The 12,068-nt window shown below is 33.3% G+C and overlaps 1 protein-coding gene across 5 annotated transcripts in view; it reads left to right on the top strand.

Moving 5' to 3' along the window:
• EMC2 (ER membrane protein complex subunit 2) overlaps window positions 1-12,068 on the top strand; it is a 209,468-nt gene that overhangs the window by 100,065 nt on the left and 97,335 nt on the right. For all 5 annotated transcript variants that reach the window (XM_089898818.1, XM_089898820.1, XM_089898817.1 and 2 more), the window contains exon 5: window positions 4,670-4,727. In XM_089898818.1, coding sequence (XP_089754944.1) covers window positions 4,670-4,727 — 58 coding nt within the window. The remainder of the gene's footprint in view (window positions 1-4,669; window positions 4,728-12,068) is intronic.

Raw genomic sequence — 12,068 nt, 5'->3', positions numbered from 1 at the left:
CTACATTTTTTTCTAGGGGTTTTATGGTTTCAGGTCTTATGTTCAGGTCTTTAATCCATTTGAGTTGTTTTTCTGTATGGTATAAAGATAGAGGTCCAGTTTCATTCAGGCTGTCTAGTTTTCCCAACACTGTTTATTGAAGAGACTGTTTCTCCCCCATGATATATTCTTAGCTCCTTTGTCATAAATTAATTGACCATATATGTGTGGGTTTATGTCTGGGCTGTCTGTTCTGTCCCATTGATCTATGTGTCTGTTTTTATGCCAGTACCTTACTGTTTTGATTACTATAGGTTTGTAATATAGTCTGAAACCAGGGAGCCTGATCCCTCCAGCTTTGTTTTTCTTGCTCAAGATTGCTTTGGCTACTCAAGATCTTCTGTGATTCCATACAGATTTTAGGATTATTCTATTTCTGTGGGAAATGGCACTGGAATTTTAAGAATTGCACTGAATCTGTAGATTGCTTTGGGTACTATGGACATTTGACTAATCTTAATTTTTCCAGTCCTTGAGCATGAGATAATCATCTCATTTATTTGTGTCTTCAGTTTATTTCATTAGTATCTTACAGTTCGTAGTATATAGGGCTTTCAGCTCTTTGATTAAATTTATTTCTAGGTATTTTATTCTTCTTGATGCAATTATAAATGGGATTGTTTTCTTAATTTCTCTTTCTGATAGATTCTTATTAGTGTATTGAAACACAACAGATTTTTGTATATTAATTTTGTATCTGCAACTTTATTGAATTTATTAGTTGTAACAGTTTTTGATGGAGTCCTTTGCACCAGTAAGCTGTGATTGTATTCACCTGTCTTGCAATTTTGGATGCAGTGGTTTGCCCTGTAACTTTAATTGTCTGATGGATATAAGAAGAGTTGTTGGGTCAGCTTTTTTCTTGCGAGGATGGGAGTGATGACTTCCAAGGTCTTTATGTGCCAGACCAGGAACCAGAAATCTTGAGTATCTTTTCATGCAATAATTGGCCATTTATATATGTTCTTTGGAGAAATGTTTGTTCACATTGTCTGTTTTTAAATTGGGTTACTTTATTTATTTACATCTTTTTATTATTTAGTTGTAAGAGTTCTTTATATATAGTCTAGATACAAGTTTTTTATCATATATATGATTTGCAAAAATTTTCTTACATTATGTGAGTTGTCTTTCACTTGCTTAATGGTGTCTGATTACAAAGGATTTTGATTTTTTTATGAAGTTCAGTTCATTTTTTCTTTTGTTGCTTGTCATTGTGGTGTTATTTCTAGAAACCATTGCCTAATTCAAGGTCACAAAGATTACACCTCTTTTCTTCTAACAGTTTTATAGTTTCAGTTTTTGCATTTAGGTCATTGACACTTTTTGAGTTAATACAGTATGAAGAAGGTGTCCAACTTTATTCTTTCTTTTGTGGATACCCCGTTGTTCCAGCACCATTTGTTGAAAAGACTGCTTTCCCCATTTAATTGTCTTGGGCAATTAAATCAATTGAATGTAAATGCGATGTTTTATTTCTGGGCTTTCAATTCTGTTCCATCGATATATATGTTTATTATATACCACACTGTATCGATCCCAATATTGATATTGTAGCTTTGTAGTAAGTTCTAAAATTGGGAAGTGTGAGTCCTTCAACTTTGTGGGTTTTTTTTTTCAAGATTATTTTGTCTGAGTCTCTTAAATTTTTATATTCATTTTAGAGTCAGCTTGTTGTTTCTTACCTTTTTAACTTGGTGTTTTAGGTGAGACAGGGATAACTTGTACCTCAATTGTAGCAGCTTTTTTCACATAGGATCTATTGATATAGTTTTTCTTAACCCGTTTATTTCTTGGCTTTTGGCTTATGTGTTTATGTATATGTATAGTTTAATATCTTTGGATTTTCTCAGTTAGCAAAGGGCATGGATAAATAAAAATAAATAAAATATTATTATTATAGGTTAGCAGAAAATAATTTTGAATCAGAGGACAGAATGGAAGAAATCTGCAAAGGATTGCTCCTGAATCAGTATTCTACTCTAATACCACTTTTTGTTTTACTTCAAGTAGTATGAGTTCCTAGCCCGTTCTTAAAATATGTGAATAGCAAAGCACATCCCAGAGTCCAAGATGAATGATTTTTCAAATTATCTTTTTAACACATTTTAATAGTTATCATTCTACCCTCTTTCCAGCCATACAAAAAATTGATATGGTAACAATAATTTATTTTTAAGTATTAACTCAGGTTTCTAAGAAACCTAGTGAACTTTAATTTCTTTAAGCTTTTATTCTTTAATTGAAACTCATATCATCATTTTACCTAGTAAGGTTTTACTGTTTTTTTCTGAAAGAGTGGCTGTTATATGTTTTTGTTACACAGGACCTTTAACCATTGATTCTCATACATGATTGTGTGAATTAGAATTATCTGTGGCATTTAAAAAATATGTAGTTGCCTAGTCCTCACTACTGAAATCAGTCTGTTAGGGGTGTAATGCAGGAGAATAGACAGGCAGATTTGAGAACGTTGCTGACTAAAGGTAAATTTTTATGGACCTTCAGTGTATTAGTCAAGACTCTCTAGAGAAACAGAACCAGTGGGATGTGTGTGTGTGTGTGTGTGTGTGTGTGTGTGTGTGTGTGTATACATATACATATATATATAATGGAGATTTATTATGAGGCAGTTATGGAGGCTAAGAAGTCCCAGGATCTGCTCTCTGTGACCTGGAGACCCAGGAAAGCTGGTGCTGTAATTCAGTCTGAGACCAGGTCTGAAGGCCTGAGGACCAGGGGAGCCAATGGTGTAAATCTCAGTTTGAAGTCTGAAGGCAAGAGAAAGTGAGATGAGATGTCCCAGCTCCAGCAGTGTAAGGCAGTAAAAAGAGGTAAATTCTCCCTTCTGCCTTTGTTCTATTCAGGCCCTTGAGGGATTGGATGGTGTCCACCCATATTAGGGAAGGTAATCTGTTTTACTGAGTCCATGGATTCAAATGCTAATCTCATCTGAAACACCCTGAGACATACCCGGAAATAATATTTGATCTCGGCACCCTGTGGTTGACACATAAAACTAATCATCACACCCAGTTTTTACATAAATTACTTTTTTTTTATTATAATATAACTTAAATATGTTCAAATATAAAACCAGTATTAGTGCTTTACATGTATATTTTCATATAACTGTGAAAACAATGTATGGTTTCTAATAAAATACCAAAAAAACTAGAAAGTACTAAAATTCAAATTATCATTCTATTAATGAAGTGAATGAATAGTTTCCTCTGTCATTTCCAATATATTTCCTAGAAGTTATATAGTTGGGAAAAGATCCCCAAGTGATTCTCATGTACTGTGTCTTGTGAGAACCCGTGCTCTATGGCATTAATTTTGCCCTTGTTTATATACTGTTTATATACTTTATTTTATACTTGTTTAATGATACTATTTTCTCTTTCTCCATATAGTTGCAGGTTCTTATGAGGCTAGCATACCTACTATATAATCATGTGTTTGATGTCCAAACTAATGTTCTTTTTTTGAGCTATTGCTAACTCTGATTAACTTAGTGTACAGTGATGTTATTTGGACTTTGCATGGTATGGACATATTTACAAACTAAGTCTGATTTTATTTTTCTCAGTAGTCTGCTACAGTAGTCAAATATTCTTAGCTACTGGCATGACCACAACCACAGATACAGGCTTGGTCACTAAATTTGTGGGCTGGTGTTTGATTAAAAGATGTGTCACCATGATGATATAGAATATTCATGTGTTGAATAACATTAAGAGAAAAATTAAAAAATTATCATAGGGAACTTAAGAATAGATCACAAGAGTATATCTGCCATCCCTAGTTTTATAAATACTGCTGTAAAAGTGTTTAAACATCGTTTTTTGCTTTCTCTAAAGATCTATATCCGGAAGTGGAGAAATTGATTGGAAGGGAGTTGGGGGTTGTGGATATGGTTAGGAGGGAATTTCAGAATCACTCGACTATTTCCTTGTATCCCAAATAAGATCACAGTGTATAGGAGTATATTGTTAGGTAAAGTTCTTTATGTGATTTCTGATGTATTCCTCCCTTTGATTCACTATCATATAATGTTAATTTTGGCTTCTTAGTTATATCCTGCCATATTTGATTATTTTTTCATTTGATAAACTTGTTAACTATTTCCCATATGAGACTAACCCAGCAAAGTGTATTATGTGTGCATACTTAATAGGTACTTAATGAATTGAACTTCACCAGCTCAACTAAGAAAAGCTGTCATAAATATTTATTAAAGGAGAACTAATACTTAGATCATTTCCTTGTGAATATATTTGTTAAAATTAAACTTTTTTTCATGGTTTATTAGCTGTAATTCTATGTATAACTAGGACCACAAAGGTGTCTCTTTGAGCTGCTAGTTTTTACCTTTGTATTTAGGCCAAATTGAATCAGTATGTTTTTGAAGTAAGTTTTTCTATAAATACTTTATACTTTTTTTTTTTTTTTTTTTGCTTAGAAAATGACATTGTAGCAAACTTGCTGTCATGTGAAGATCAGAAGAGGCTTAGTAGCAATTGTAAATGCATATAAAGTCCTGCCAGTTTAATCATTTTCTGTATTTACTATTTGTCACTAAATTTTAAGGTAATGATTCTTGATATTTGTTTTTCTTTTTAAATAGATATGATGATGCTATACAGCTATATGATCGAATTTTACAAGAAGATCCAACTAACACTGTAAGTTAGCTGGTTGTGCTGAAGATCAATTCGTTTTAAGAAGTGAAATTAATTTATTTTGGAAATAATGGAAAAAAACACATGGAACCATGTTCTATTTTGTTACTTTAAATATTTCATGATGGGCCATTTAAAAAAATAGGTTTAAAACTCTTCAGTAAAATTTGATTTACAATATCTCTTATTAGAAAGAAGCTAGTTGAAATTTAGAAAGAATGAATTTTATGTGCTTGCGAAAAAAAACACCTGGCAGAGCTTATTGTTTTTGTAATACTTTGAAGTTTATGGAATACTAACTTCTCTGGTTTGGGTAGTTATATTTTAATTGTCTTCATCAAAAATGAAAGACGTCACCTCAGTAATTAGTATATGGAATTGATTAATGAAGGCTTTTTTTTTTCAGTTTTGCTTTCTTCCTTATACCTGAATAGGGATATATATATGTATATGTTTTCCTTAAGATAACATCTTTAATTTATTCTGATTTTGAACAAATATTTATCTCAGTTTATTGGGTAGAAGATTTGTTTCAAATATACTTATGTAGTTTATCTGTTTTAAAAACACCCTGGTGAAAAATTTTTTTTTAATATTGAGAACATTTTAGTTTACTATATTGGCATAATGGCTTCCCTCAGACTTACCTTTTACTAAATGAAAAGTCAGAGACGCTAGATAATGTATCAGGCGTTTCAATGTTTCATATTATTCTATCCATACACACATATGCCTGCTAAAGTAAAGTAAATATTTTTAGAGTTTTTAAATAATAATCAGTTTGAGTTTGTTTTTTCCCTTTATAGAGACAAATTGTTATGTTAACACATAATACAACTACGTGAAGGTTTTCTCTTATTTGCCAAGTAGTTTATTAAAAATATACATTTTAAAAAGTCATATAATGTATGATTGTGGATTAAAAGATGCAGAAATACTGATTCAACATTGGTAACTTGATTCATTTTAAATTATTTATGCTAAGTTTGGAAGTTAATATTGAAGTATGCAATTTTTAGATAGCATTTATACCAGGCATTTATTGGTCATAAATCCCTGATCTCTCCTTGCCCCTTTTGTTACCTATAGGAATATGTATTTTTTTTTGCTTAAATAATATTTTTTCCTAGCTTTATTGAGATATAATTAACATTGTGTAAGTTACACAACTTGGTGATTTGATATGTGTATATATATATTGTGAAATGGTTTAGATTATTGCTTTTAATACAGTCTCACCCCAGGGATATTTTCTCTGGAAACTTTCTAGGTGTTGTGTTTTGTTTTGTAGATATTTGAATGGTAAGGATTCATCATTTTGTGAGGATTCTCAAAATATAGAAAGTTCAGGGAAAATTTTGACAGAGCTGCAAGCCTACCTGTTATTAAAAAAACCCAGTTAATTTAGATATCCCAAATAAAAAGAGAGTTAAAATTGAGAAGTTCTGAATAATCCTTAAACCTTATTTATCCTAATAGCTTGCCATCTGTCTTAATAAAACAGTCCCTTATAAAAAGCCCCATTTTTCTTTTCCTAGAGATTTTCTCATGTACTTATTTCAGCTCTAAGACTTTACTACAGTTTCAAAGGTATTCATTTTTTACACAGCGATATTTCTGTGTAATATGAAATATGACATCAGATTTCTGAAAATTTGTTTCATGTAGTTTGCTCATACTAGTTTAAAAGATTAATAGTTTGTAATTTATTTTTTTGAATTAGGAGTCATATTTTACTTCTGTCAGTTTAAGTTGGGCATATTTTAAATAAAGTATTTCACTACTTCAGGTTCTCAGATAATATGTAACTAAATATTATTCTATCTTTGTAGTACTTTCCATGTTTTATGGTTTGGCTCTCCTCATAGACTATGTATGAGGAGGTAATAACTAAATTATTTAGTTGTTAGGTAAACATTTTAGAACGAGGTAACTAAATTCAGCTTTGCTAGATGTACTATTCTTTCATCAAATATTATTTTTATCTAGTCTCCCCTCAGTCCCTTCTGTCCTTCTGTAAATGTTTATTGAGTACCTGTGAAGAGCCACGAAAATGTTGGTGTTACTAAGAATAAAGACACTATTTCTGTTACTGTATCCATAGAAAGCGCTGTGTTAGACATTGAGGGAGAAAAACAAAGCCATATAAGACCTAGAACTAATAAAGTCTAGTAGGGGAAGACTTTCCTTATATTAAACAGTAAAGTTACTATGTAGAAGACACGATAGTTATAATTCAAGCTTTTATACTGTAGAGCTTTGCATAGTCTAAAACTGATCATGTGACTCTTTCATCTGCTTCTGTGTTCCTATATATCCAGTGTAGAAATGAGGCTGTTCATTAAAGCTTTAAGGAGCTCTCTTTCCCTCTCACATGCATTCATTATTCTTTTCAAAAAATGTTTGTTGAGTGCTTGCAACATGCTTGTTGTGGAGACTAGCAGGATGAATTAGACACCATCCTTGACTTTGTTTTTAGAGAGATAGCATGATATAATGAACACATTATGGACTTTGAAATAGACTTATTGAATCCTGACTCTGGTGATTTGCTGCATTACTTTTGAGCCTTGTAGGCCTTGAAGGATGAGTATGGCTTAAATAAGACAGGTGGTAGGCTGGGGAAAGACATTGTATCCCATGAATGGCATGAGTAAGCCTTAGCATTATTAAAGTACAAGGCCTACCTAGGGAAAAAAGAATAAAGTGATTAAAATGGAAGTTTTCAGATTTTGGGAGGTTGCTTAAATGGGACATCTCATCTATTTTTAAAAAGCTGTAAAATATTCTTTTGAAAAAAGTAACATGTACCCATGTTAAAAAATTACAAACAGTACAGAGTATATGGTGAAAAATAAGTCCTCCCACCCCTGATCTCAAGTCCTCCTTCACTTAGGCAAACATTGTTAACAATTTCTTAAGAACTCTTCCAGAAATTTTTTCTCATGCACACACAGATAGGTGTGTGTGCATGTGTGTCACTTTTGACAGGGAGAATGGTTGGAAATGCAAATGGTAGGAAATGCAAATGGTAGCATACTCTACCTAGCAATATCTTTTAAAGTTCGTGTGCTGTCAGCACATCCTTTACCTCATCCTTTAGGTACCTGCATAACATTGTAATGCATGGATGTATAATCCCTGTCTTGATGGAAAACTTTCTTTTAATTAAGTCCCCTTGGTATCTGATATATTCTTCCCAGAAGCAGTGTTGCAGTACATGTCATTTGTAGGATAGATTCCTAGAAGTGAAGTCTCCTAGTCAGGAGGTCCATGTATTTTAAAATTTGATAGTTGTTACCAAATTTCCCTCCACAGAAGCTTTTTAGCTGTCTATACTCATTTATTTGGTATATGAGAGTGCTTCTTGCCCTGTATCCTCCCAGGTGGTATATTATCAGCTTTTTTTGTGTTTAACCTTTGCCAGTCTAATTAGTTAAAAATGTTACTTTGTTTTAATTTGCATTATGAGTGATGTTTAATATCTTCTAATATGCTTAAAGGACCAGGTGTATTTCTCTTTTTGAACTGCCTCCTTTAACGCGATTTTCGCATGAAATTTCATTTCTATTCTCGTTGAAGAAAGGGCATGGTTCTGGTGCTCTTTGTAAGTTTTAACCTCCCCCTTCTTCCTGACTGATTTACTGCTGAGGAAAACTAGGGCTCTAAGGAACAATATTTTATACCTTTTAGTTGGTTCATTGTTCAGAGTGACTAGCAATACAAGAAAGTCTACATTTGTGAACCTCCTGGTATGTTACACTTTAGAATTTTAATTTTTTTTCGCATTATCAATACAGTTTTATTTCTTTTTTTGTTTTCTTTTTAATTGAAGTATAGTTGATTTACAATATTCTGTTAGTTTCAGGTATACAGCATAGTGATTTGGGCCTTTTTGCAGATTAGATTCCATTATAAGTTATTACAAGATATTGGGTGTAACAGAATTTTAATTTTTATTCTTAGAAAATGGAGAATGAAGTCAAATTTTGATTAGTGAAATTCCACCAGATTTTTTTTTAGAGATAACTTTGTCAGTAATACGGGAGTTGGTTTGAAAGAGGTGAAAAGAGATGAAATAGTAATTTGGAGGCTGTTCTGTCTTAGGCTAGAGATTATGGGGATCTAAACCTAGGATAAGTAGAATTGAAGAGGATGGGGGTTGGATGAAAGTATATTTTGCAATAAAAATATACAAATGATGCAAACTTAGATATGAATGTTATTTTAGAAGGGTAACTCTGAAGTATGAAAATTTTTGTCACCAGCTCATCAAAATCAAGTATTGAATTAGGCTCACTGTGAGCTTTTTATCCCTTAGATTACCCCAACACCGGTCAGTTTTTTGTTTGCCTGCTTTTAAAGTAAAAGTAGGCTTTTCATCCTTTGAAAGCTCTTTGAGGGAAAAATTATGTCCATTGCATACAACAATGCTTAGCATATATGCCTTCAGTAAATACTTGTTGAATGAATGAATGCCTTTCAGAAAGAAAGTACAATAATTCTTATCTTTTTAGTTAAATTTCATATTTCAGAAAGATCAGATTTTGCCTCCAATTGTGAACTGCCTGTTATGATATATCAGATATTTGAAGTCTTATTTTGGAATTAGATGTAATTGCCTCTGTGCCAAGAGTGAAGATGGTTTATTTTTATTTTTTTTAAATAAATTCTATTTATTTATTTTTGGCTGTGTTGGGTCTTCGTTGCTGTGCGCGGGCTTTCTCCGGTTGTGGCAAGTGAGGGCCACTCTTCGTTGAGGTGCGTGGACCTCTCATTGCAGTGGCTTCTCTTGTTGTGTGCAGAGCACAGGCTCTAGGTGCGCAGGCTTCAGCAGCCGTGGCACGCGGGCTCAGTAGTTGTGACCCGCGGGCTCCAGAGCACAGGCTCAGTAGCTGTGATGCGTGGGCCCAGTTGCTCTGCGGCACGTGGGATCTTCCCATGCTCGAACCCGTGTCCCCCACATTGGCAGGCAGATTCCCAACCACTGCGCCACCAGGGAAGCCCCTGAAAATGCTTTTAGAATGCCATATTTCCCAGGGTCACGGCATAAGCCTCGGAGGCAGAAGAACTTGGAACTCTGCTTTCCCTTTGTTGGCCAGTGGTCTGTTTCTGTGTCCCAACATCTGGGGTAGGGGGCGTTCTAGGTTGTATTTTGCTGGTAGACCTTAATCCTTTAATCATTTTCTAGGTTCTCTCCCTGCGTGGCCTCATTTTTTTTTAAGATGTGATATGTCTTTCAGGAAAAATTGCTAGCTAGCTCCTTGTATATATACAGAGGTATGTAAGAAATTTATGGTCATAAGAATGTTTTGAAGTTTCATAGTTTATAATAGAAATTCTGACTCCATTATTAAAATCGCTTGTAAAATGTGGAACAGTTTTCATTTTTGACTTAAACTGACTTTTACAAAGGTTGATCTAAACAAGAAATTTAGAAAAATTCAGAATATTGGCATATTTTATAAGATAAAAAGTATAAGAAAGAAATATAAATGGAAATTGATAGTCAAGACTCTACTTAATGTCTAATTAGTGCTATTTTAAAAACTGTTTTGGCATATAATTGATGTAGAATAGACTGCACATATTTAAGGTGTATAATTTGATAAGTTTGGACATTTGTATATACTTGTGAAACCATCACCACAATCATAATGAACAAAACCATCATGCTCTAAAGTTCTCTTTGCTCCTTTTGATTTTTGTATTCTTATATATATTGTTTGAGCTTTCTTGTGAGATATCATTAAGTTACTTGCAAACAATTTCATCCTTTTGGGTCTTTGTTAGACAGGACCAGAACAGTGTTTATACTGGGACTAATTAATTCCCCATTATGTTCTTCTGGGTAGTCTGTTCACTGCCCCAGGAATCATGGCATTTTCCAGTCTGGCTGGTAGGAAGGGGCACTATTCCCAGCCCTGTGTGAGCTCTGGGCACATTTTCCCCTAAACTTTTCTGGTAGATCTTTCCTTGGCTGTAGTGGTTTCCACATACACATGCACTGATCAGTGCGAACCTGAGTACTTGAGGGAAACCCTTGAGATTCAAGGCGAATCTCTTTAGAGTCTCCATTCTGTATTTTTCTCTCTTCTCCTGTACTCTGTCTCATGAACTGTAGCCTCTTTGATCTTCTTGGACTCTGAGCTCCTTATGAACTCACAGCTCAACCTGATTTTCTTTTCTTGCCCAGCACCCTTGAAACTCTCTCAAAGCAGTCAGTCAGGGCCCACCTCATTTGTTTCTGCCTGTCAGGGATCAACTCTTCTTTTTTGCCTGTCGTCTTATGCCTTAAAAGTGGTTGTTTTATATATATAGTACAGTTCTTTCATGGTCTCAGGCAAGAGGGTACAACCGCTCCCTGTTACTCCATCTTGGCTGGAAATGAAATCCCTGCTTAATGCTTATTTTAAATGATCATGGTTTTTGTGCCAGAATGTGGTAGTATTTTTCTGTAGAGGGCTGTTGTATGTGACTTAATGATCCATTGTTGCCTGTATGATAGTGATTGCCATATAGGTTTTTCTTTAAGCTGTCATGTATAGTTTCATTAGGAAGACTGGCTTTGCATAGTTGAATAGTTACCTCTTAAAAGTGTGTTTTAAACCTTATAATATTAGGAGATAAGTTACTATTATCTTAGGCCTTACATGGTTAAGCAGTGTATTGCCTATTATAGTAGAGATTTTGGGGCATGTTTCACAAATTGATTAGTAAAACCTTATGTTTAAAATCTTTGCTTATACTTCACTGAAGTGTTTGTTAGGTGGAAAACTGTTAGTTTTTAAAATAGGCTGTTACAAAGTTAATACTGAATTTCTGTTTTACATTATAAAATTATGGCATTCCACCTACTATAAATATACATAATTCAAAATAATAGTAACAAATTAATTTGTAATATTTCAGTTTCAGGAACTCTTATCAATAAATCTAGAATGGGAATCAGAAATTTGAGATCCTACTTCTCATCCTACCTCTTTTGATGCATTTAGGTTGTTTAAACCTCTGTTTTTCATTATTTACAAAAGGATTGTGTTTTAAAAAGGCATTTTTAAAGATTAATTATCTTTGAAACACTAGCAGTGCTTTATAAACTGTATTCTGCAAAATGCTGCTGACCTAAAAATTTTGGTGTTTGTTCAACAGTAGAGACATGATTCTCTTGTCAAATCAATGAGAAAATGAGTTAATATTAGACAGGTGTTTTTAAAAAAACGAAACTCATTTTGTGAATAATTGTGTCCATTACAGTGTTCATACCACATCTCTTACTGTAGAGGTATTAGTTGCTATTCATATTTATACTTTGACTTTTTGTCTCTTATTTGTGGCATTTGA

This window comes from Delphinapterus leucas, chromosome 17 (genome assembly GCF_059928025.1).
Source record: "Delphinapterus leucas isolate spDelLeu-1000000601 "Yukka" chromosome 17, BTC_Dleu_Yukka2, whole genome shotgun sequence".
NCBI classification, from domain to species: domain Eukaryota; kingdom Metazoa; phylum Chordata; class Mammalia; order Artiodactyla; family Monodontidae; genus Delphinapterus; species Delphinapterus leucas.
Note: the sequence above shows the minus strand (reverse complement) of the source record. Positions and strands in the feature narration are given on the sequence as shown.